This window comes from Pantherophis guttatus, chromosome 1, assembly GCF_059756535.1.
Source record: "Pantherophis guttatus breed Tessera chromosome 1, ASM5975653v1, whole genome shotgun sequence".
NCBI lineage: Eukaryota > Metazoa > Chordata > Lepidosauria > Squamata > Colubridae > Pantherophis > Pantherophis guttatus.
Genome location: NC_142063.1, coordinates 132,636,647 through 132,662,422, shown reverse-complemented (window position 1 = coordinate 132,662,422; position 25,776 = coordinate 132,636,647). Strand labels below are relative to the sequence as shown.

At 38.8% G+C, this 25,776-nt stretch overlaps 1 protein-coding gene and 1 long non-coding RNA gene across 10 annotated transcripts in view; one reads left to right on the top strand and one right to left on the bottom strand.

Annotated features, from left to right (window-relative positions):
* Nucleotides 1-25,776, top strand: part of NCKAP5 (NCK associated protein 5) — a 674,857-nt gene that overhangs the window by 315,823 nt on the left and 333,258 nt on the right. For all 9 annotated transcript variants that reach the window (XM_034423812.2, XM_060687933.2, XM_087884207.1 and 6 more), the window contains one exon: nucleotides 17,516-17,649. In XM_034423812.2, the coding sequence (XP_034279703.2) occupies nucleotides 17,516-17,649 (134 nt within the window). The remainder of the gene's footprint in view (nucleotides 1-17,515; nucleotides 17,650-25,776) is intronic.
* LOC132710776 (uncharacterized) lies at nucleotides 16,273-25,522 on the bottom strand. The gene is made up of 4 exons (XR_009621494.2): nucleotides 25,503-25,522; nucleotides 25,346-25,391; nucleotides 18,186-18,230; nucleotides 16,273-16,529 (listed from the first exon to the last, which is right to left on the bottom strand). It is a non-coding gene; the product is annotated as an uncharacterized LOC132710776 (long non-coding RNA).

Sequence of the window (25,776 nt, the reverse complement as noted above, 5' to 3'; positions counted from 1 at the left end):
AAAAAACCCCTCTGCTGAACTTTTAATAATTTGTAGATATAGACTGCTTAAAGGGTGGCTCAGTGGCTAAAACACTTGTTGATTGAAAGGTCGGCAGTTTAGCGGTTTGAATCCCTAGTGCCGCATAACGGGGTGAGCTCCCATTACTTGTCCCAGCTTCTGCCAACATAGCAGTTTGAAAGCACGTAAAAATGCAAGTAGAAAAATAGGGATCACCTTTGGTGGGAAGGTAACAGCATTCTGTGCCTTTGGCGTTTAATCATACCAGCCATATGACCACAGAGATGTCTTCAGACAGCGCTGGCTCTTTGGCTTTGCAATGGAGATGATCACTGCCCCCTAGAGTCGGGAATGACTAGCACATATGTGCAAGGGGAACCTTTACCTTTATAGACTGCTTACATATTTTTATGTCTAGAAGCTGAGTCATGGTAACTGGGCTTCTTTTCTTTTTTGATTTGAAACGTTTCACAACTTATCCAAGTAGTTTCTTCAGTATTCTTCTCCAGTTGCCATGACTCAAATTCCAGACAACTCCACCTAAATGACTGAGAATCTTCATGGATGTTTGTATATATTTAAGTTTATAAAAAGAAAGAACTGCTTTAGGAACAGGTTTTTAGAGTAGAAAAGCAGTGGTAGCAGACAGTAAATTAGAAGTGTCCAACTTTTCTTGGCATTGCATTTAATATTAAATTGCATGACAGATCAGAAAATGGATGGTAACATCTCAAATTGTAAATGCTATGTAAATGATATTAATGTGAGCTCACCCCATAAATTTTACTTATTCTCCGTATTATAATTACAATTTTCTGTAAACCTTAAGAGGATTTTGACATAGAGGCTCAAGACAGATTTTTCTTCTTTGTTTCTTCTCATTGTAAAGAAAAAGTTTTTACATTCAGAAAAAAAATCACACGTAACACAGTCTTAGGGACTTATCCAGGCAGTTGCATGATTGTATGGAAGAAAAAAAGAGTAGTACTATCTTGTGGTGGCGGTGATAATGATGATGATGATGACGACAAGATACCATCAAGTCATTGTCAACTTTTAGAAACCCCCATAGATAAATTTTCTCCATAACAGTCTGTGCCTGACCTGGTCCTTTAGCTCTTCCAATACTGCCCTCATTGTTACTACAACTAAATCTATCCAACTTGCAGTCAGTCAACTTTTTCTCTTCCCTTTCACATTTCCCGACATTAGAACATTTTCCAGTCTTTGAATCATGTCTTCAGAGTAAAATAATTTGAGCCTGATCTTTTGTGCTTTGAGAACTTTATTGATTTGCTTGATGATCCATTAGTTTATTTTCTTGACTGTGCACAGTGTTCTCAGGAGTCTTCTCTAACACCAAAATTCAAAAACATCAGTGCTTTTTCTATATTATTTTTATAGTCTGAATTTCATTTCTATAGAATGTCTTAGGAATACCATGGCTTGCATGATTCTGATCTTTATAGGTATAGAGGTACTGTGGCATTTGAATATCTTTTCCAAGGCCTTCCATGGCTCTTCTATCAAGTGCTAGTCCACTTTTTATTTCTTGACTGATTATTCCTTTATTTTTGATGGCGGAAGGCAGAAGCTATCCATCACTTCAATATCTTTATTGTCAATTTACTTCTCTATTATTCTGTGTTACATTGACTGTAATAATGAAGACTGAGAAAAATAAAAAGTATGATAGTTGAAAAGTCAATTCCTTTCTTACCAGTTCAATGCATTATTATCATCTTAAAAGTTTTTCATAAAAGGAACATCCAATTCTGTTAAAAATGCATGCGGAAGGCAGTTTTTTCCCTTAAATAATGCTAGCTCTATAGTATTATCTGAATTCATTTTGCTAGAAAATGAAGCATTGTTACTCACAGAAAATAAAAAAGTAGCTCAACGAGATGATCATTTCTATAAGTGCTTTTGACCATTAAAGTCTTTTTCTCTATCACCCCTTAACTTTAAAGCATTTTAGAAAGAATAAAGGGAGGTAGTGAATTTTATTCTACTAACAAAAAGACAAATAAAATCACTGAATTTCTTCATTCAATGAGATTTATTTCTAAACTTAACCGAATGCTTTTTGTCTTGCCCAGCCATCTTCCCATACAAAAGGGTAGGAGGGTCTGTTAGATTTTCCACCCCAAGCTATTGGTGAACCCGATGGGTTCCTGAAAGAGCTTGACGTGTTCCTTGAAGATTTGATGGGTAGCTCAGCTGAATCTTACATATATAAAATAAAAGCTTTATCCGTAAACTGCCCAGAGACATGCAAGTGTGATGTGCGATATAGAAATTAAGTAAATAAATAAATATGCTCTTCATAGGACTGACTGTCCTTGAGGATTTCTTAGAAGCTACAGCTATCCAGAATGGCTTTAGTGTGGGCACTGTTGACTATGCCATATTATGTCCATGTTCCCCTCTGCTCCATCAGCTTCCCTGGTTACTGATTGGCTAGTTTATCTAGGTGATAAACTAGGGTGCTAGTTTATCACCTATACAGCCATTCCTGTCATGGGGTCTGGCTATTTGAGGGGCTGCCTGTTTCTGTCCATCGCATGCGATTAGGCAGAATGGCCATAATTCAGGCCCTATTGATTGGGGCCCAAAAGGTGTATTTTCTTTATTGTGGTATTTATCCTCTAAAATAATATCCCCCCCAGAGATCAAGATGGCTCCCAGAAATCAGAATGGCTTGTGATTGTCTTCAGAAACTATTAAAACCTGGCTACAATATTCTTCCAGGTTTTAGGGCCAGAAGAAGGTTGGATGAGGGCTTTTGGGTTGATATGTTTGTCTTTGACCACTCGTGATCTCTTTTTTGTTTTTTGTCTTTACTTTGTAACTATTAAGTTGTCCAGAGTTGTTGGGAATCGGGTAGCCTGTCAATAAAAAATAAATAGCAAGAAGAACCTAAAAGACAAAGTTGTAAAGTTTTATTTCAAATTACTGCTTGAAAGCCTTTTCCTGCATTCAAAGACAATATGAAACTATTCATGTGCAGCCTATCTTTTCCTTCAATAACATTACCAAACCAGATGGGACTAAGTGAGCTAACTTGTAAGATTAGGTCACTCAAGCATCATGAAAATGAACTGGATTGGATGCAGTATTAGTGTGAAACGTAAAAGATTTGTCGGTTTGCATTAAGTGCATGTTCTCTTGTGCAAAATACATGCAGATACCTGTGTAATTCCATCAGAACTGAAATTACAGAGATTCAGTGCATTTGATTTAGATAATATACAAGCTTGCACTAGAAGAATGAATAACTTGACAGTTGGTATGTCTCTCTACAGCACTGTATTCAATGTTCTCATGTGATTGGCATCTCCAGATACTACTTTAATTGAAATCAGAAATGCTGTTTGTAGATACACTTGAAAATATATACAGAGAGATTAAAGAAAATGCTCTGAAGCCCCTTGTTTAATCTGTTTCCTATTCATTCAAACCAGTTTTTTGACATGTATAAGAATAAAATACTCATTTGTATAGTCATCCCAGTAGGAATACTTCGATGCAGGGTGAAATGCTCCCGGTTCGGACCAGATCACCCGATCTGGTAACGATGGTGGCGGGTGGTTTGTAGAACCGGTAGCAAAAATCCCTGCCCCCCCATGCCCAGCTGAGCCGCGCGATCATCAGAGGCTTTTTTTTTTAACTTTTAAAAGCATTTTTTTCTACAACCTCTTCGGCTGAAAAAATGCTTTTAAAAGTAAAAAAAAAAAAGCCTCTGATGATTGTGCGGCTCAGCTGGGATCGTCAGAGGCTTTTCAAAGCATTTTTTTCTGCAACCTCTTCAGCCGAAGAGGTGGTAAAAAAATGCTTTGAAAAGTCTCTGACGATCCCAGCTGAGTTGCCTGATCGTCAGAGAGGCTTTTCAAAGCATTTTTAAAAAAGTCTCTCTGACAATCCCAGCTGAGTTGCCTGATCGGCAGAGGTTTTTCAAAGGATTTTTTTGCAACCTTTTCGGCTGAAGAAGTTGTAGAAAAAATGCTTTGAAAAGTTAAAAAAAAAAAGTTGGCCAAGCCCATCCAGTCACATTACCCCCTCCTCCCACCAAGCCACGCCCACAGAACTGGTAGTAATAAATTTTAATTTCACCCCTGCTCCAGCCTTTCTGTCCTCTACCATCTTCTGGAGACTATTTAAGTTCACGCCAACTGTTTCAGTGACTCCATCCAGCCACCTCATTCTTTGCTGTCCCCTTCTTCTTTTGCCCTCAATCATTCCCAGCATTAGGCTCTTCTCCAATGAGTCCTTCCTTCTCATTAAGTGGCCAAAGTATTTCGGTTTCATCTTCAGGATCTGGCCTTCTGAAGAGCAGTCAGGATTGCTCTCCTCTAGGACTGACTGGTTTGATCGCCTTGCAGTCCAAGGGACTTGCAGGAGTCTTCTCCAGCACCATAGTTCAAAGGGCTCAATTCTTTGGCACTCAGCCTTCCTTATGGTCCGACTTTCACAGCCATACATTGCAACTGGGAAAACCATAGCCTTTCAGTGGATATTAATTTCCGGCTGTGTTTTGGAATAGAACAAATTTAATTCATTCTAAACATTTCACTCAGGTATTCTTCCAAACCTATTAGGTAAATTAATATTATAGAGGAGTATTATTTATGTTTGCTGCCTTTAGATATATCATATTAAGACACACTGGAGTATAAGACGCACCTTAGTTTTTGGGGAGGAAAATAAGAAAAAAGCTGATTGGTGGGTAGATCAGCTGTTCCCAGAGTTGAATTTTAGCAACAGGTTCATTGGTTGTGAGCTCTGTGCTTTGCTTTTTTTTCTTCCTATGAAACTACTAAAAATTTGTTTCAGAAAAAACTTTTTTTTTCTGCCTCTGAAAGCCTCCGAAACAGAGCTTCAGAAAAAAAAGACTTTTTTCTGAAGCTCTGTTTGGAAGCTTTTTTTCTGAAGCTTCTTTTTTTTTTTTAATTTGATTTATATGCTGCCCTTCTATGGAGACTCAGGGCGGCTTACAATGCGTTAAGCAATAGCCTTCATACTTTTGTATATTTATACAAAGTCAGCTTATTGCCCCCACAAACTGGGTCCTCATTTTACCTACCTTAGAAAGGATGGAAGGCTGAGTCAACCTTGAGCCTGGTGAAATTCGAATTTACAGTAATTGCAGACAGCTGGTGTTAATCACAATGCTTTTAGTCTGCTGAGTCACCAGGCCCAAAGCCTTTCAGAGGCTTTTTTTCTGAAGCTCTGTTTCGGAGGCTATTTTTCTAAAGGATTATCTGTACTCTGTTCAATCTCCTTTCTTTGGTGTTGGTATATAAATTAACCCAGGGGTGAAATCTAAAAATTTTCGCTACCGGTTCTGTGGGCATGGCTTAATTAGTGGGCGTGGCTTGGTGGTCAGGTGACTGATTGGGCGTGGCTTGTTGGTCAGGTGGGTGTGGCCAAGTCGACGTCACTTCTTTGCCCTTTTTTAACCTACAAAACACAACACAACACAACTGGCTCACCCACAATGTAAAAGCAGCTGTGCTAGACCCAAAATGGCCCCTGCAAGAAGCAGGAACCTCACAGAGCCACAAAGAGCCCCAAAAAACAACTTTCACACTTTACACACACATAATTCCACATACAGCTTTGTGAGATTTTGTGTGTTTGTGTAGTTAGAGTGAAACACTACAGAAACACACAAAATCTCAGAAAGCTGCACAAATATTATTTTATTTTATTTTATTTTTATTTTTATATAAAAGCAGCTAAATTTAAAACTTCCTAAACTTTAAATGGCTAGGTCTAAAAAAAGAACAACTAAAAAAAAACCCTAATTAACTATTTTTTTTAAAGCTCCCAAAGGGGAAAAAAACTTACAGGCAGGCAGGCAGATAGAGCTGCTCACCGATGAGCTTGATTGCAGGCAGTTGCTTGCTGATGCAATGGATTGCAGGGATTACAGCAAGCGAAGCAAGGCAGGCGTTGCAACCAGCAGCTCAGGATTCAGTCCAAAGAGCGAAGGTAAGCAAGCTGGAGGCTGGGAGGGAAGGGATTTTTGCTACCGGTTCTCCGAACTGCCCGCCGCCATCGCTACCTACTCGCCTGAGCCGGTCCGAACCGGGGAGCATTTCACCCCTGAATTAACCTCTTCCGATCTGTTGGTTATTGTGTCATTCTCCAGATTTATTAGCATAGTTTGGTTAGAACCTTTACTGATTCTTCTTTTGTTGCGGGCCATATTATTTTAGATAAAAGCCTTTCAGAGGCTTTTTTTCTGAAGCTGTTTGGAGGGTTTTTTTCTGAAGCTTGTTCCAAAGGCTTTTTTCAGTCTCTGAAATCTCCATTTGCAAGGCTGGGCGGGGCTACATTCAGAGTATAAGACGCACCCAGATTTTCACCCTCTTTTTTGGGGGAAAAAGGTACGTCTTATATTCCGAAAAATATGGTGTGTGTTTGTGTGTATTAGGATAAAAATATAATCACCATCATCATCACCATCTAAAGGCAGAGATTCTATGTAAGATTTAACTATGAGGGCACTATACTGCTTTATATCTGAATGAGTCTGCCGATAGAAGGCATCTGCCAGTTGAATTGGTTGCCTGATTCTCTCTTTTCCTGCACCATGGCACCACAGATCTACTTTATTGGGAGATTGTTCAAATCAGATTTGAAGGGAATATGGAGGCTTAAAAAAGAAAAGACCATATTACAAATGGCAATAACATCTGTAATAACAGATGTTAGTCTGTTTGTGGTTTAATCAAATAAAAAAAGAGTAATAAAAATTACTCTAGGTTTTAGTTTGATTCAGTGTTATATTTAATAGTTTTATTAAAATTATTAATAGTAATAATTTTGTGGCTCCATATTATGATGATTTTATTATGATTTTATTTTCATTTAATATATTATCTTCTTTATTGTATTGTGTATACAATACAATATAGGAGATAATATATTTTTAAAAAGCCATAATAAAATCTCTCTCTCTCTCACACACACACACATGCATGTGTGTGTATGTGTGTATGTGTGTGTGTGTGTGTGAGATTTTAGATAGATAAATAGATAGATAGATAGATAGATAGATAGATAGATAGATAGATGGTGATTTTATTATGGCTTTTTAAAAATATATTCTATATTGTGTGTGTATTGTATTATACACATGCACACACTTCATTTAAACTAAATTTGTATATCATTGATTGTATGACCTCTGTAGATGCCATATGCTAAATAATATATATATACTCCTGATGCAGGAAGATATATTCTTAAAATGTAATTTTTAAATGTTTAGCTGCTGTATCAATTTATTGCATTATTTAATGATACTTATTAATTATTGGTTAATTAATTATTATTAATTAATTAGCTATTATTAATTATTAATTAACTTATTATTAATTTATTATTAATATATGTGCTAATTACAATATCCTGTTCTCTTTTTTTTTAGTTAGCATTTTAGTTTACATTATATACCCTCTGGTATATGTTCGATGAGTCCTGAGGCTTTTAATGCAGCAGGGAAGTATTCTGAAAATTAACAAAAGTGTTGGTGCACAAGATCTATGATCTACCTATACTGTATTAAGTATTGTAGGCAATCATTGAAGGGAATAACAACAATTGTGAATGTCTGCGAAAGATTGCAGTCAAAGAATCAAGGGTAGGTGAAAGGAGAATCAATAAAATTTGAGCAGGATTTCTTGAAATTAGATCTATAGACCTTTGTAGCTTCTATTAACTGGGTGTAGTAGAAGTTACTCCATATTGTGCACATACTTATGAATGAATTTATGATTGTTCAAGGACTTTCTGTTCTTGACTGTGTATATCATGATGAGACCAGACCTTGTGGAATCATAATTAGTTTGATAAAATAGCAAAGCTTGCTAGTATCTAATAACAGAGAATATCCACTATAACTGGATCAAGGCAGAGATTATTTATTTTGCTTTTGATTTGAGTTTATATTTCATACTTGTGAATATCATATTTTCATATAAATTATCTTTGGCCTCACATCTTTTTCAGGTTTTATTTCATCTCAAAAACTTTTCATTATGTTTAATTTAGGGAAATTAGACTTCTTTAATTAATGCCTCTAGAAGCTATTAGAAGCTCAATTACATTTGCAAATTCATTTTTGAGTAGCTTTGTGGTTTTAAGATAAAAAATTAATTATTTGAGTATTCAAGCATTCTTGCTCATTAAAATGGTGCTTTTTATTTTGTTAGATACTTTTTAAAATGCATATATAGCATACAACTTCAAGTATAGAATTAATTAGGCTAGAAAGTCAGTTTCAGTTTTGGCCCCTTGCATTACAGATGAATAAATGGGAAATGTTTCATGATTACAAGATGGATTTCAAAACTGCATACCTTCATTTACTGGTGAAAATATCCTAGATAATTTAAACTCATAGGTATAGGTAGTCCTCAACTTACAGTCACAATTGAGCCCAAAATTCCTGTTCCTAACTAAATGAGACAGCTGTTAAATGACTTTTGCCCCATTTTACGATCTTTCTTGTTGCAATTGCTAATTAAATCACTGAACTTAACAAGTTAGTAACACAGTGGTTAAGTGAATCTGGCTTTGCTTGTCAGAAGGTCATAGAAGGTGATCATGTGACCCCGGGACATCATAAATATGAGACAGTTGCTAAGCATCTAAATTTGGATCACCTGACCATGGGGATGCTGCAATGGTCATAAGTGTGAAAACCAATCATGAGTCACTTTCAGTGTCATTGTAAGTTTAAACAGTCACTAAATGACCTGTTGAAAGTTCAGGACTAACCTATAAAGGATTCATGTTCTTGTTTTTGCTGCTGCTATGGTATAGTACATAGTACATTATATATATGGTACTATAAAGTTTAGAAACCAGAGTCTCTACACAAGATTATAGAAGACAATACGCCTAATAGTTTCTGTTTATTAGCCTGTGGAAGATGATAAGCAGTTTTAGTAGTGACTGCAATTTTATTCGCCCCAGTTGTTTGTTTCACATAATTAAACTATTATTTGGCAAAGATGCTTTTTCATGCTCCGAGCTTTGGCAGGACTGCACAGCTGGAAAAAGCAAGAGTAGAGCTAAATGCTTGTCATTTTTATTATTCTAAATTTTGTTTTTTTCTTTTGCGTACACATTAATTTCATATGTAATTTAGTTTTCTAAATTTCTAACTATAGATTAACCCTCCACTTCTAAGGAAGAAAAAGAGCTGCTTGACAGCAGTCATTCTGTTGCTTAAACTGCAATTAAAATTCTGCCACGTTCCTGGGTAAATAAAGCCAAACAAGTTGAATAAAGTCAGTGTCCTACCACTTGGTGGCAATTTTGAGCTACTGTGTAATAGAAGTGGATACTGGAAAGAGTAACAGTACTTTTAATTCACTTACTTGGGTTGAAAAAGAACAGCACTACAGGCTAAAAGTATTAATCATAAAATCCACTGCCCATTGTTGCTAAAATATCTAGCTAGGATGCCATGATTTCTTTTTTGGCATCCTTTATAGACAAATGGAAAGAATATACACAGAATTTGTTATTGCCTGCTGTTGAACAGATTTATTTTCTAATGACACAAACTGTTAAAATAATCTGGAAATTAGTTAGAACTGAAAGAGAAAATATAAAACATTGCTTTGATTTACAGATAGAAAATAGTTAAAGTAGATGGAAGGAATAAAAGCAATCCTTTTTTTAAAAAAATGGTACGCGATAATGTAGAACACCTTTGACATCCACTAATTTAGCAGAATTATAATTTGGAATAATCAGGCAGTAAGTATTTTTCAGTTAAGATTCATGGAGGGATAGAGAAAACATTTTGTTTGTCTCAGATTAAAAATTCAGAATGAAAGTTGTGAAGAATCCCTAAGTTATATTAAAAAATAGTGAGGAGTAGACAGGGGTCTGAGAAAGACAAACTCAAAGGAAAGATGAGTAGAATGTGAAGGTTTTGGAAATGGTCAAAGAGACTGGAAGAAAATTTGGTAGGTAGCCAAGATAATTGGCAGTGTTTGAATAGGAAGTAGAAACACAGAATTGAAAAGGGGAAGATTCAGGAAAAGGGCACGATATCCACATTCACATAAAATGAATTCAATTTGGAAGAGGAAGCCAAGAGGTATAGGATTATTACATCTGGAAAAAATGGTTGCTATGCAACTGTAGCATCGTCACCTGATGCCCTAGTAGGGAATCAGGAATCAAAAGTTCAATGGTAGTGATGAATATCACATAGAATGTAATTATCTACTTAATTTCAGGCATAAATACTTGGTGGCAATTTTGAGCTACATGCAGTGCGTGTGTGTATGTGTATATGCTTGTGTTTGCTTATAAAGCTTTTGATATAATGAATTAAGATGTGCTTGAAACATCAATCACTACCAATACTTTTTTGCAAGTTGGGATGTTGTTAACTTAAGCCATACTTATACTGTCTATTGTTTCTGGAAATTTCAGGGAAGATAGGGTTAAAAGATTGTTGAAGTATAAATATGAAGATACTGTAATATCTTTCCAGTAGTTGTTGGTTTTTAGATTCTCATTTTTAGCCGCTTAATCACATATAGCATAATATGTGGTATAATTGCATTTTTAAAAGGGCTTATTCCACTTTCTCAAAGAAATGAATTTTTATAATATATCTATGACTTCAGGCTTCTTAAAAGTAATCTATCATACGTATGGGTAAAACAGAAAAGATAAATGTCACCTTTAGCAGTTCACTTTGGAACTGTAGTAAGTGACAGAGTCATATTAATTAACGTGGCTGGGTTCAGTGATTGTATTTGTCTAATATAATAAAATGTTATAACTGTAAGCATTTTCATCCTTTCTTTCTGTTCCTGTTGCTTTCACCTTGAGTGATGGTTGTTTCTGTTATCAAAATCTACTATCAAGAGAGCTGCAATGTGCTGCTGGGTTATTTGTCAATGCCTGGCTTTATTTTTGTAAAGAGGTATTGATTGCAGGATAATAAATATTTAGTTTAACAGGACTTGATCGGGAGCAAAGGGCTACCTGAAATTAGATTAATTTAAATTGTGTACTGTGAGACACAATCCAGAATTCTCCTATTGTGAAAGACATGGTGCTAGAAATACTCAGTGATAGGGAAGCCACCAAGATGCCTTAAGATATTTAAGTTTTTTGAGTCCCATAATCCACTGCTTTTGCTAAATTTGCTTATTTTGATGGAAATCAGATTCCAAAACAGCCATTAGGACAGTCATAATGTATTTTATTAATTTTTATAATTGGTATTTTTTCAGAGAAAACCTTATTCTACACACATCAAACAAGTAAAGGAAATATTTAGAAGAAAATGCTGGTTTTGCTATTGCATTTAACATTCATACCAATTCTCTTGCAGAAATTATAAAGATTAATGCTGAGAGAGAGAGAGGGGTAGCAGACTTATGAATAAACACTGAAAAACCAAACAAAAACCAAATTATCTGATCCCTCAATATTTATATCTACTTCTTTCTGTTTGGATGTGTGGAACATGTTTAATAGTGCTACTTTCTGTTCCACGTGTCAGCAGATAAAGATTTCATCTCTGAAACTGTAAATTTTATAACTTTTTCCATTTGCTAAGTCTCCTAACATTTGGCGTCTTGTATGCACCTTTTCCAAATTTGCATAGTTGTTAATGTAAATTGGTTTAAGAACCTTTTTTAAAATGCAAATTACTCTCATTTTGTTCATTGATAGATCCATTTCCATAGTACTGTATTTATTGTGACTTTCTCTACTAATGTAACCTTTTTAAAAGGTTTGATTTAGATTCTAGTTTCTGTATGTATGACTTTTCAGATTTTTTTTTTCCTGCACGGGGCCTCTAAAAATCAGGGCGAAAAGGTTGCCAACTAGATTTGGTTTAGTGCTAACCTATTGGGCACCTGGAAGTCCACTGAAAGAAAAATGCCCCAATTTGCTCAGTGGAATCCATAATTATTTGTTTATCATACTCTTTGATATTGTGTTGGTGTACACTTTTGAATAGATGGGTTACATAGGGTTAGTTATTGACTTATTGTATCTGTTCCTTTACACATACAGGTAGTTCTCAACTTACGACTACAATTGAGTCCACAATTTCTGGTGCTAAGTGAGACAGCTTTTAAGTGAATTTTGCCTCATTTTAGGACCTTTCTTGCCACAGCTGTTATCACTGTAATTGTTAAGTTAATAACAAAAGCATCTAAATTTTTATCATGTGATCACGGAGATGTTGTAATGGTTGAAAGTTGAAAAATGGTCATAAGCAGGGGTGAAATGCTACCGGTTTCCTCTGGTTTTCAGTGAACCGGTAGTAAAAAAAAGCTACAGGTTTGGGAAAACCGGTAATTCCCACGATCAGCTGTACAGTGGGGTTTAGCTTTGTTAGAAAGCAGGAAATCCTGCTTTCTAGGGAAGCTAAATTGCACGCTACAGCTGATCCCCCCCCCACTTCTACTTACCTGCCCAGGCCTCCTTTTGGCGTGTACTGCGCATGTTCATGTGTGCATAGAGTGCACATTTGGTGCACACTGTGCATGCACACACAGTGCACATTTGGCATGCAGTGCGCATGCGTGGCCAGCAAACTGGTAGCAAACCGGTTCGGATTTCACCACTTGTCATAAGTCACTATTTTCAGTGCCATTGTAACTTTAAACAGTCACTAAATGTACTGTTGTAAATCAAGGACTACCTTACATTACATTAAGAAAGATGATAAAGTTCTCTATCTCTTAAGTATTCTTTAAGTATCTGTGCAGTTGGTCGTTTTTACGAGTTCTGTCTGTTTAAATTAGCATTACCTAGCATTACCTGAATTTATTTTTTATCAAAAGCTATTAAACAAAAGTTTAAATTAAAATAAAATGATTCTACTTGATACTGATGATCAGTGCTGGTTTTCTAGCTTTACTGTCCCAGGGGGCAAAGCAGTGGTGGGCTCCTGCTTGTTTGCACCGGTTCTCCCGAACCGTATGTTAATTTTCTGAGCAGTTCGGAGAACCGGTTGTTGGAACAAATCTTTTCCCACTTTACAGGGCTAATCCTGGATATGCAGAGGTAACTTTCTAGGTTGTCGTGAGTCCCAGGCTTGGTTGAATTTTGGTGGGTGATGTAATGAAGGGGCTTTGGGCAATTCCTTTTATGGGTTAATGGCTTTGTCCTGGTTTGGATCTTGAGTGAGGGCTAATCCTATCACCCTGGAGCTGAAGGTCTTTTGTAGATAAGATGGCCCAGTCTTTCCTCTTATAGATAGGTTGGCACCAGTCTTTCTGAGGCTATTAACAAAGGTGGGGGCTGCTTTCCAATAGCATGTTTTTCCTTTTCTCATCCAGGGAGGTATAATATTCTGCCTTTTTAATATTTCCTAGAATATTTCATTATTCTAGGAGAGGGGTGAGTGCTAACTTCCTACACTGTATTTTAACTACTTTAATTCCTCAATGTGCTTTTAGCACCCTGCCTGATTTGTAACTCTGGGTTGCAGGTATTGCTGAGGAAAAGGAAGGTATTCAGACAGAATGGTTTAGCTTTCCATGACAGCTGCTCATTGATCTTCAGTGTGTAGCCCCCCATTTCTAATCTAATGATTGGTGTTTAGGGCAGCTTTTTGCAAGGAAAGAAGCTTTTTGTATTTTTGTACAGGTAATCCTTGACTTACAACAGTTCATTTAGTGACCATTCAAAGTTACAATGACACTGAAAAAGTGACTTATGACTGTTTTTCACACTTATGACCATTGCAGCATCCCCATGGTCCCAAGAGGCCAGGCGAGGCTAAGTATCCCTCGACGTGAGTGACATCAAGTTGGCCACACCCACTCAGTCACATGACCACCCAGCCAAGCCTACCCAGCCGGTCATTACAGCAGAGAACCATTGTTCAATTATTTGGGCTACTGGGCTAAAGTATTATTTCAACCACTGGGCTAAAGTAAATTGATCTGTATTCTCTCCTCTTGTTCATATGCTCAGAGTTATGCCTCTAAAGGAAAGCTTCTTAAATTAAACCTAGTAGGGGTATGTGTGCATGCACAATACTTTTGGCACAATTTGGCATACGAAGATAAAAACAAAGAATTGGAAAATCAAGATAAATGGTGAGTTTTGTGCTTCTAATTATATAGAGCAGTGATGGCAAATCTATGGCACGTGTTCCACAGGTGGCACACAGAGCTGTATCGGTGGGCACGCGATCATTGCCCTAGCTCAGCTGTGGTGCGCATGAGCAGCTGATTTTTGGGCCTTCCTGGCCCACCAGAAGTTGGCAAACAGGCCGTTTCCAGCCTCCAGAGAGCCTCCAAGAAAGCCTCTGGAGCCTGAGGAAGGTGAAAAACGGGCCTACTGGAACAACTGTGCCATTGTGTGCCAAAAGTGCAGAGGGTCACAAGCACATGCATGGGGCGCATTGAATTATGGGTGTGGGCACATGTGTGCGCGACCCCCCCGCACTCCTCCCACTTTTCGCACGAGATGACAAAAAGGTTAGCCATCACTGATGTAGAGAAAGAGAGATCCCATCCAGAAGATTTCTCCTGAGATCAAATAAAACTTAACCTCACCGCACGAGGGGAAAAAAATAGCCTGTGTTAGGTTTGCTGTTGTGAAGTAGCTTACAGAGACACCTGCTCCAAGCTTTGTCAGAAAACCATGGATGACATGGTGTATGGCGCTTGAGGTTGTTGAAATCTGTTTTTCAGGAGATACAGGAAATAGAATTTTCATGGAAAATGTGTAGGCAAGATTCCTCTGTGATTTATTTCTTTTCCCTGACTCTTTTTCACAACTATAAGAACTTTGGATTTTCCAAGAAGTGATACGTGGATGATATATTTGTAGGGAAAGGTGAGTGAATATGACAGATTTAAGAATGGCCATATATAAATGCCATATCTACCTTGCAAATGTTCCTTGTCAATTTACAATAATCTGTAATTAACTATTTAGGAATTACATCCATTTTGCTTAACATGCATTTCTATCCTAACCATGAGAGGGGAGCCTCAGCACTGGTTTTAATGGATTCAAGTTTTGCAGAATTCTGATGGTGTGAAATATTGCACTATATTGCACTATATTCTATATTCAAAGCTTCCTGTAAGTATTCTTTTCAGCATTTGCAAGACTATGAGAAAGTAACAATACATTTTAATTGGCTAATTTAATTAGGTTACTCAATTTTTTTTATTGAAATTTATTTCCATATATTATTATTTCCCATTTTAAACATTCACACTTCCAAATATTTATGTGAGATTTTCTTCACCTAAGTCCTGTCTCCTCTGTGTAATTCTCCATAGTTTACAATATGCATAGGTATTTCATTTAATCTCTTATAACCTGCCTCTAAAGACATCTGCTTATATATCACTGTCTTTGAGATCTTTTTCTGGCTCATATTTTGGTCTCTTGGTTACTGCTATTATACATTTATTATCCAGTATGATTTATAATACCACAGCTTGTGCAAATAATGGCTTAATACCAAGAAAGCTTTTTTTAAATTCTGTAATAAAATTATATGCCTAAGATTTGATACAATACTGTACTGTGGGTATTTCATAAAATTTAGGTTATAAGCATCAAATATACTTGAAAGTCATGGCAGCCCACAAACAAGGTAATGCTGTGTGTGTGTGTGTGTGTGTGTGTGTGTGTGTGTGTGTGTACATGGCCTTTGTCCATCATGAAAAGTTAAAGCTTTCGGGGGTAAATATTACATAAATACACACACACACACACACACACACTTTCTCCTAACCTTTTCATGATGGAGAAGGGCTTATGGATCCTACTATTGGAGAAATGGAAGCTCTTGTATTTTCTAGTGGAGAAAGAAAATTCTTTGATTGACAGAATGAAAGAACCTTAACTACTTCACCACTGGCTGGCTGATTGAGATACAGGAATATGTGCACTTAATGGTTGTCAGTAGGATTGTAAAGAATGATACTGGAAGGAAATAAAATTTAGAAAATGAAGTATGACAATTTAGTGATATTTTTATTACAAAGAGAGTTCTCTCTGTCCTCTATATTTTATATAAATCATTTTGTGATATTATATATGTTTATCAGCTCAGCGGTTTGGCAATATCTGTTGTCATTCAACAGCTGCTTTATGATTAGGCACAGATAATAAGGTAATTATCACTGTCTGTGCTTTCTTCATTTCATCTTTCTTTAAACTTTCTATTTCTAATTACCCCTACTTAACCATTAATATATCTGTAAAGCTTTGAATATCATACAGAGTTGACTGTTCTCCATGAAAAATTTAATTTATTGAACTGATCACAAAGAAGAAATAGCTGAGTAGGTACGTATGCTGTCATATTTTCTGTTTCAGCTGTATTTAGTCCTCAGATGCTCAGGACCCGACTATTAAGAACTGTAAATTCAGGAGATGATTCCCTGCTGTCTCCAACAGGACTACAGTACTTCAGTTGTAGTAAGGCAGGATGCATTCTCTGAAGTGATTCTTACTTTCTGAAGCACACTTAACAACTGTGGGGGTTTCTTCCAGAAATTAAAAAATAAACATAATTATTCAAAAATTTCCCTTTAAAATCAGCTGCTCTCATTATTTCTTTTAAATTGTTGGTATCAGGTTATACTTTGTTTTTATTCTGTATTTTATTATTATAGTTAAAAAAACATTTAAGCGAAGAAAGCTCTGCGAGTAAAAAAACATAGTGATAGCAACAATAATTTATTAAACTTGTATGCCACCCAACTTTTAATGATTTGCAATTTATAGGGCCAGTAGCCTTGATGGCTAGGAATTTATTAGTAATTCTTACTTAACCACCACAATGGGAATGGGAAAGGCTATTGCTAAGTAACATGGTCATTAAACAAGACATATGACCTCAATAGACCCTTGGTGTCAAACCAGATAATGATGGATCATGACTTTTTTGTCTTTGCAGAGCTGGGGTGGGTGCGGCCTGTACGTGACTTATCTGGCCCACAGGCCACCAGTTTGACGGGTCTAGAATAGACTAAGGAACTCACTTCCGTTACAGTCATTAAGCAAATCATCTTATTAATCATAACTGTGACTTGCAATTTTATTGCTGACTTCTCTATTGATTCTGCTTGTCAAAAGTTGGCTATGAAACAGTTAAATGACAATCGTGGGATATTGTAATGGTTGTAAATGCTTTCTGTTTGCAAAATACCCAAATCTTTTTTATATGGCCACAGGGATGCTGAACTGTCACAAGGACAGTACAAGGAACAGTGACAAAGTTATTTTTTTCAGGATTGTTGTAAACTTGAATGATCTCACTAAACAGGGCAGTCGTTACACAAGGACTACCTTTATGGGTTTTTGAAATGCTAATCATCTGATGGGCTCTTGGTTGAAGGGGGCTGACCCAGGGTAAAGTTTTTACTCACCTCTTCTACATGATTGTCTTTCAATAGCAGTAGCAGCCTAGGTCTTACACATTGGAACTCTGCTTAATTTTGTCACTTGCTTTTTTTTTTTTTTTTTAAAGCGCGAGAAACTGGTACATGAGTTGGAGGAAGAGCGACATTTGAGATTTGAAAGTGAAAAAAGACTAGAGGAAATGACCCTGGAATCTGAGCGCCACAGGGTTCAAATGTGCGGACTGCAACAGCAGTTTTCAAGGTAAGCAGGATTTTTGAAAAATTACCCGATTTAAATACATATATACTGTACATATGCATATACACTTGAATACATAAACAGTAAATAGTCGATATTGTTGTCCTAGTTGTTACTAATTTTCAAATACAATCTGTTTCCTTGTCCAATAGAGACTTGTCTTGCAAATGGCACGATTGTCCCCAAGTTGCAAGGCTGTGTTTTTGAATGCAGTTCAGTTTCTTAACCCTCCAGCAGCCAGTATATATTAAGCAAAACAGTTTAGTTGAACCTGCATTTGCAGCATCATGTATCATAAGTACCTGTAAGGTGGGAATGACGTGATTCTTAGGAATGTGTGTGTGTATGGGGAGAAATGCTCCTAGGGAATGATAAGATAAAAGAGGATATAGCCCATAGCTGCACAATGGGCAGAGAAAAAGATTCAGAAAGGAACCTCCTTAGATTATCAGGCTGTAAAAAGGGACTGCGGGAGATTTGTACTTTCAGACCTGCAAGATTCTGTACTGCAGCCATACAATAAAATAGAATTTGCTCACCTGGTCCTGTTTCCTGTCTGGTCTACCTCAGAAGGCCAGTGGTACCTGAGAAAAATAAATAAATAATTTATTTGATTGAACTATTCTTGATAAATTAATTCAGCTGTTATTACAAATATAGATAAGTCATCGACTTATGCCACAACTGGCACCAAAACTTCCATTGATGCAGTAGTTAAGCAAATCACTCTGGTTATTAAGCAAATCCAGCTTTCCTCACTGACTTTGCTTGTCAGCTGGGAAGGTGGCAATTGGTGATCACATGACCCTGTGACCCTGTAACCACTGTAAATAGATGCTGGTTGTCAAGTGCCTGAATTGCGATCATGTGACCATGGGAATGCTGCATTGTTTGTAAATGCAAGCACTAGTTGTAAGTCACGACTTTCAGCACCATCCTAACTTCAAACAGTCACTAAATGAACGATTGCAAGTGAAGGATTTACCTGTAGCAGGATGCTTATTAGAGGAACTGGAAAACTGAATAATTCCTAATGCTGAAATCTGATAGTATGTGAATGATCTTGGGAGACGGGAGAAAGACTTCTAGTCTACCACATGATCTGATAAGAAACAGCTGAGGGTACATGTGGGGAAAAAAGCATAGGAAGTGTTTCAGAAGGCAGTTTTCTTTCTAAAAGATGTATTAATTCTGTATCACTGATAAACCCAGAAGTTATCAATGAAGATATTGATAGTTTATTACTGTTCTAAGAGACACGAGCACAAGCTGTTTCCCTCTGATCATCAAGGTATATTCAGTTCATATGAAGAGAAGTGGGCACATTTGGAAGATCAGGTTTCAGTTCAACAAGCCAATGTATGAATCTTATACAAAAACACCAGCAATACTTTCCTTCTTCTTCAAGTAGGATACTGAATAAAACCAGGAAATCAGAACTTGGTTTATAATATTTGGAAGCCTTTTATTAATTATTTTTAATTTTACTCACAGAACTTACATGATCACCTATCTCATATAATGAGTGTATTTTTCCCCCAGTTCAGATATAACAGGAAACTTAATGAGCCAATGCAACCTAGTTTGCTTCCTCAATGTGAAGTGGAGCAGAGAGGTTATATGTTGTTTATTATGAAAAAAAATGATAAAAACGCGTAAACTATCATTTTAGAATACAAAGATTCTTTCCTCTCTTATTCATCTGTTATCAGCTGAGCAATACTTAGCTTGAGATAGATTAAAAATCTTCACATAAACCTACCAGAGTTAAAAATGGCATAACTGTTACAGGTAGTCCTCACTTAATGACCAGACCAGCCTGAAATCTCAGTCACTGAGTGAAGCAGTCATTAAGCAATTCATCAAGTGACTGCTTTCTTCGATAATTGCAATTCCCTTGCAGTCGTTAAACAGTCTCACTGGTTATTTAGTTGTAAATAAGTACGCTTTTCCAAAAGGCAGCTGGATTTTCTTGGGGTTTTTTCCCCCCTCTTTCAAAACATTTTGCTCCACATCTAAGAAGCGAAACTTTTTCAAAGGAAAAAAAAAAAACCCAAGAAAGTCCAGCTACCTTTTGGAAAAGCACCTTTGGGACATCTGTGACCAGGATGATTAAGAATGAGGAGTGCCTCAGAGGGGTGGGGAGTCTTTTGGAGGCTTGACGTGAGCTGCATGTGAACAGCCACGCCCACCACATGAAGGACTGAATGCCTAGGAAGCTCCCTCAGTGGGACAGAAGGAAGCTGTGTAGCAGGGAGTTCCAAAGGCTCAAGAGGTGCAACATAAAGCAGGCTCCTCCCCACCCCGCTCCACAAAAGGGTGGATGCATGGGAAACCACCACAGCAGAATGCAGAGCAAATTCAACATGATTCTTAGCAGAGATTTGCTTCCACAGGATCTAAGTATCTGCTTGGTGGCTTTAACCCATTGCAATGCAAGCTGGAACATTTTATTTTAGGATTGATGGCATTCTGCACAGCCTCGCGGGAGCTTTGCTCAATTTACAGAGGCTTGGGAAAGTGAAGGCAGCTTCCCACCACTCCCATTTTTTTCAGCATGCAGCCAGCTCCAGCGTTCCAGACATGTTCTGATTGCAGCAAAAAGGGGCATTTTAGGATGCTGCAAATGAGTGGCTGCCTTTAGCATTTCTTCTTCTTTGATGTTACTCTCCTATGCAACAGCCTACAGCAACTGCTCCTCAGCCTCTCTAGTACTACTTTATCTGCAACCTCTCTGGTTGCAGTAATCCCAAAGAAGAATTGTCTGGGAGTTTTATAGTGTCATTTGAATAAGAACATGAACTTGTCGTCACGATAGAAAAGAATTAGATGTTTTGCATAGATATGTTCTGTGAAACCCTAATGGCATACCCACACCCACACACACATACTGTGTAATATCCAGACAAATGCTCTGTTGTTAGAGTGGTAACATTGTTTTCTTTTTATCACTTCAGTTTTCATGTTAGGCCAAGGGAAACTATAAAATACATTATTATATAATAGCCCATCTGCAAACAGTTATGGAGGCTTTTGTAGTGCTATTTCCAACTGTAAAAACATTATAGTAAAAATGGCACTCTCGGTAAACACCTGCAACTGTTGTTGGGTGATGAGATTACTTTGAAAAATACTTCACTGGGATTAGGGGATTTATTTACAAGTTAATTTCCATAGGATTATAGCCTTGCTACAGTTTAGGTTTTAGGTTTAGGTTTTATTTGATTTACATACCGCCCAACTCCCGAAGGACTCAGGGCGGTGAACAGCCACAAGATAAAATACATAAATACAAAATTTAAAAGCAAAATAAAACCGAATTAAACAATTTGGCCCAAGACAGATTTAAAACACCCCAATAATTAAGAACAGATTTAAAATTTACATTTTAAAAAGGAAAAAGGGAAAGTTAGGCCAGGCCAGCCTGATGGAATAAAAAGGTCTTGAGAGCGCGGCGGAAGGTGCGCAGATCCGGGATCCTCCGTATCTCCGGGGGGAGCTCATTCTAGATAGTAGGTGCCCTCACAGAGAAGGCTCTCCCCCTGGGGGCCGCCAGTTGTCATTGTTTGGCCGACGGCACCCGGAGGAGCCACTCTATGAGAGCGTACTGGCCGGTGGGAGGCTACTGGTGGTAGCAGGCGGTCCCGTAGATAAGCCATGGAGCGCTCTAAAGGTGGTAACCAAAACCTTGAAGTGCACACAGAAGACCACTGGGAGCCAGTGCAGCTTGCGCAGGAGAGGTGTTACATGGGAACGCCATGTCGCTCCCATAACCACCCATGCGGCCACACTCTGCGCCAGTTGGAGCCTCTGGGTGCTCCTTAAGGGGAGCCCCATGTAGAGAGCGTTACAGTAGTCCAGGCGGGAAGTGACGAGGGCATGAGTGACCATGCGTAAGGAGTCCTGATCCAGAAAGGGACGCAACTGGCGAATCAGGCGAGCCTGATGAAACATCCTCCCGGTCACGGCCGTCAAGTGCTCTTCTAAAGACAGCCGTGAATCCAGGAGGACGTCCAAGTTGCAAGCCCTCTCCGTGGGGGCCAGCGATTCGCCCCCAATAGTCAATGATGGCACCAACTGACTATATCGGGACATCGGAAACCACAGCCACTCAGTCTTGGATGGGTTGAGTCTGAGCCTGTTTCTCCCCATCCAGATCTGCACCGCCTCCAGGCACCGGGACATCACTTCAAGGGCATCGTTGGGGTGGTCCGGGGTGGAGATGTACAGCTGAGTACTGATGGTACTCCACCCCGAAACCACGGATGATCTCGCCCAGCAGCTTTACATAAATGTTGAACAGAAGGGGCGAGAGGACTGACCCTTGTGACACCCCACATATGAGGCGCCTCCAGGGCGACCTCTGCCCCCCTGCCAACACAGACTGCAACTGGTCAGAGAGGAAGGAGGGGAACCACCGCAACACAGTGCCCCCCACCCCCAACTCTTCCAACCGGTGCAGCATGATACCATGGTCGATGGTATCAAAAGCCGCTGAGAGATCTAATAGGACCAGGACAGAGGAGCAACCTCTGTCCTGAGCCCTCCAGAGATCATCAACCAACGCGACCAATGCCATTTCCATTCTGTACCCAGGCCTGAAGCCCGACTGGAACGGATCCGGATACAGTACAGCAGGGTGGATAAAAATCAATGATTTTTTTTTAAAAAATCAAAAAAATCAGATTTTTTGGATTTAAATCGGATTTTTTGGATTTAAATCAGATTTTTTTTTTTATTTTTATCGAACTTATTTTAATAAAAAACTTTTGCGGTAAAAATCTATCATAAGATAGTTTTCTATTTAAAATACATAAATAATTTAGTTTATTCAGCATGAAATGGAGCTTCGTTATGTAGCATGAGGCTGTATATTCTGTAACACTGGGACTATCGGGGAGTCAACAGTGGGTCAAAGGAGTAGCAGAGATGACAGATACTTTTTAAAAATTATGATTTAAATCGAGTTGATTTAAATCAAGCCTTTTTACTAGTGATTTAAATCAATTTGATTTAAATCAAATCCACCCTGCAGTACAGTGTTGGGAGTTTTATGAGTGAGACTATCTGTGGAGAGTAGGTTTAGTGTACAGATAGACCTTGACTGACAAGGACTATCTGTTGTTGTATGGCGATTGTTTGGAGTTACAGCGGCACTGATGGTCGCTGTACAGCATCCCCATGGTCACTTGTTCAAAATTTGGATGCTTGACATATTTGGATGCCAGTTCATATTTATGATGGTTGCAGTGTCCCAGAGTCATGTGATCACCTTTTCTGACCTTCTGACAAGCAAAGTCAAGGGAGAAGCTAGATTCACCTAACAACCATGTTACTAATTTAACAACTGTGGTGATTCACTTAACAACTGCAGCAAGAAAGGTCGTAAAATGGGGCAAAACTCATTTAACAACTGTCTTGCTTAGCAGCAGGAATTTTGAGCTCAACTGTGGTCTACCTGTAGTTGTGATTGCAGCCCGATTAACAGGACCCAGTGATGGATATGTTGGAATAGTTCAGTCAAGGCTGTAGGCAGTCTGACAAATGTAATGTAATGTATTTTAATTCCAATTTCAGTATGTTTTGGCTTTCCTGTGTTCACACTACCTATTAAATGGGGAGTTATGCTTGTCATATTAGGTGGGAACATCATCACTGTGAGTTTGGCAATGCCTCACACAACATGGGAACCTGGTATCAGGTTCAGGTGTAAAGTTGAGCATTGTGGGCTCCTGACCCAATTGTTCTGAATTTGCTTTATAATCCTGTGGCATTCTGTCAGTTTAACAATGCAGAATTGAGAAACAGTTTTCAAATCCAGTGATATTTTTCATTCCTCATTCTATCAGACTGGCCAATAAAGCATTGCCTTTTCTCTTCATCAGATGGAAGACTAATAGTCACCCATGCAGAGTTACTCTCAAGGTCTTTTAGAATTTTGGTTCTACATGATAAAAGTCAACTTTTTCTACTAAAACTAATGTCAGAACACAGGCTGAACTAATGATCCTTTGGTACAGGTTTGGCAAAACAAATTGCGACACCATTCCTGGCACCTGCCCATCTTTTACCAAGCCCATCCATCTCAGATTAGGGCAATGAGTCATGTTTCCTGTTAGTTGACGATGCTGGAGAAGAGGGGAATTTTAAGTCAGGAGAATCTATCAATTACTGCCATTAAATTGTGTCACCGTAAATCTAAAAAAGACATGGCAACCTGCAGTCAGTTTAGAGCTTGGCCATCAGGTCAGTGCAAATTATGAAGACATATTTTTCTTCTGATTCAAGAACTAAAGACATGCCTGGCTAGTTTGTGTTTCAGTGTGTCCTCAGAACTCAAACAATAATGAAAGTATGACTGTCAGACCTGAGCTGCAAAAATCCAGATGATCATTAGGTGAGAACAAAAACAAACCATGGCCACCTGATAGCTACCATTTCCTGCTGTGTAGAGGCTGTTTGCAGCCCAGATCCTGTATCCCATAGTATAACACCCAACTCTCAGACCTCATCATATCACATGCTGAGCTTTGTTGCACTAAAGAGCACTGTGAAACTAAATTATAATAACCTGATCATTCTCCAACGCGCAGCTTGGAGAATCCAAAGCTTCGGGTAGTTCAACAGTTGAGTAGCCTACACTGAGTGTGTTCCTTTAAATTTTTTCTCTTCAGACACACCCACTTGCTCCACAGAGTCCCAGTTTAGTTCACTCAGTTGAGCCTGTGACACTGTCTGAAAAATTCTCCAGTGAATTTTACTTGACTATTGTTCCTGAAGCTTTGGATTCTTCTCTGATTAGGACTATTTCTTCCATTCTTCCTTGTGGAGTGGCCAGGGGTGAGTTACCTGGGCTCCAGGCTGACCGCCCATGGAGATTTGCTACGTTCCGGGGAGCCCTGCCAAACTTCTGACTTCCCCGATCCTTCAAATTGCCGCCGGCGTGTGGGTAGGTTCCCCGGCCTGCCGGTAATACCACCCCTGCCTTTTTGGACTTTAATTCCCTGGGCGGCTTGAGATTGCTGCCCTGCTCTCAGTGGCGCTTTCTCAGAAGATTGAGCCTTGTCATCGGCGTCTGGATCACTTCTGAGTGATCGCACGTCTCCAGAGCACGGAGGACTTCTACGCCGCCCCCTCTCCCACCTAGAACTCGCTCATCTGTCAGGGCTTTTACATTACGGTGACTTTCTCTTCCCGGCTCTGATCGTACTGCTGCGGCGATTGGAGCGCCTTGGGGCTTTGGCCGAGAGGTGGCTGACTACCGGCAGCTCTTATCTATTGGTTTAAGCGGCGGCGGCGTTTGGAGCGTCTGAGGGCTTGCACGCCATTTTTTTGCCGCCCTGAGCGCTAGGAGCTGGTTCTTGACAGCTCACGCCTGACTTCCTGATTCCCCGGACTGAAAGTTTCGCTTGGAATCCCCCTTCCTAAACCAGCCGCTTGCCTCCCGTGGCAGTGGAGCAGGCACGGGGGAGTTCGGAGGAAGCCCCTTTGCAATAGCTGCAGCCCTCGCCTCGCGCCTAAACTGCTGTCAAAATTCAGAACTCTAATGGCTGCCATCTTCTGCCCGGCAACAGTTCCGCGCATGCGCATTCGGCTGCTGGGAGCTGACAGGTATTAGAACTGTCAAACTAAAGCCTCAGTTCTTTAGGCAACATGACAAGGCTGGTTCACTCTTGCAAAAATATTAAAACTGACTCACCTGTTTGTTTTCCTCCTTCCTCTGCTGTTGTTGAGCCTCTTTTCACCTGAAAAACAAAACAAAATAAAACAAAACAAAACAAAGAATTAAATTATATTAATTTTGTTAATTCATATTAAAGATTTTTGCTATGGCCGAACGCGACCTTTCTTCTGACCTGGAGGATATCCACAGCTCTCCTGAATGTCATTAGGTGCAAAACAGGTCGCGTAAGACGTCTCGAAAACGTTCCTCCCACACTTCGTCCTAATCGGATGCTCCATCTTCAAAGAGGTCCAAATCGTCCTCCGCTGCAGCCAAGGACGCCTCCAGGAGACATAAAGCCCTGGAACGACAATTTGAAAAGGTACGCCAGCTGTCTGACAAGGCTTCGTCCTCACGCTTGCCGCCCCCACTATCGCCTGTGGCAGAAGCAGCTGTCCAGCTGTCCC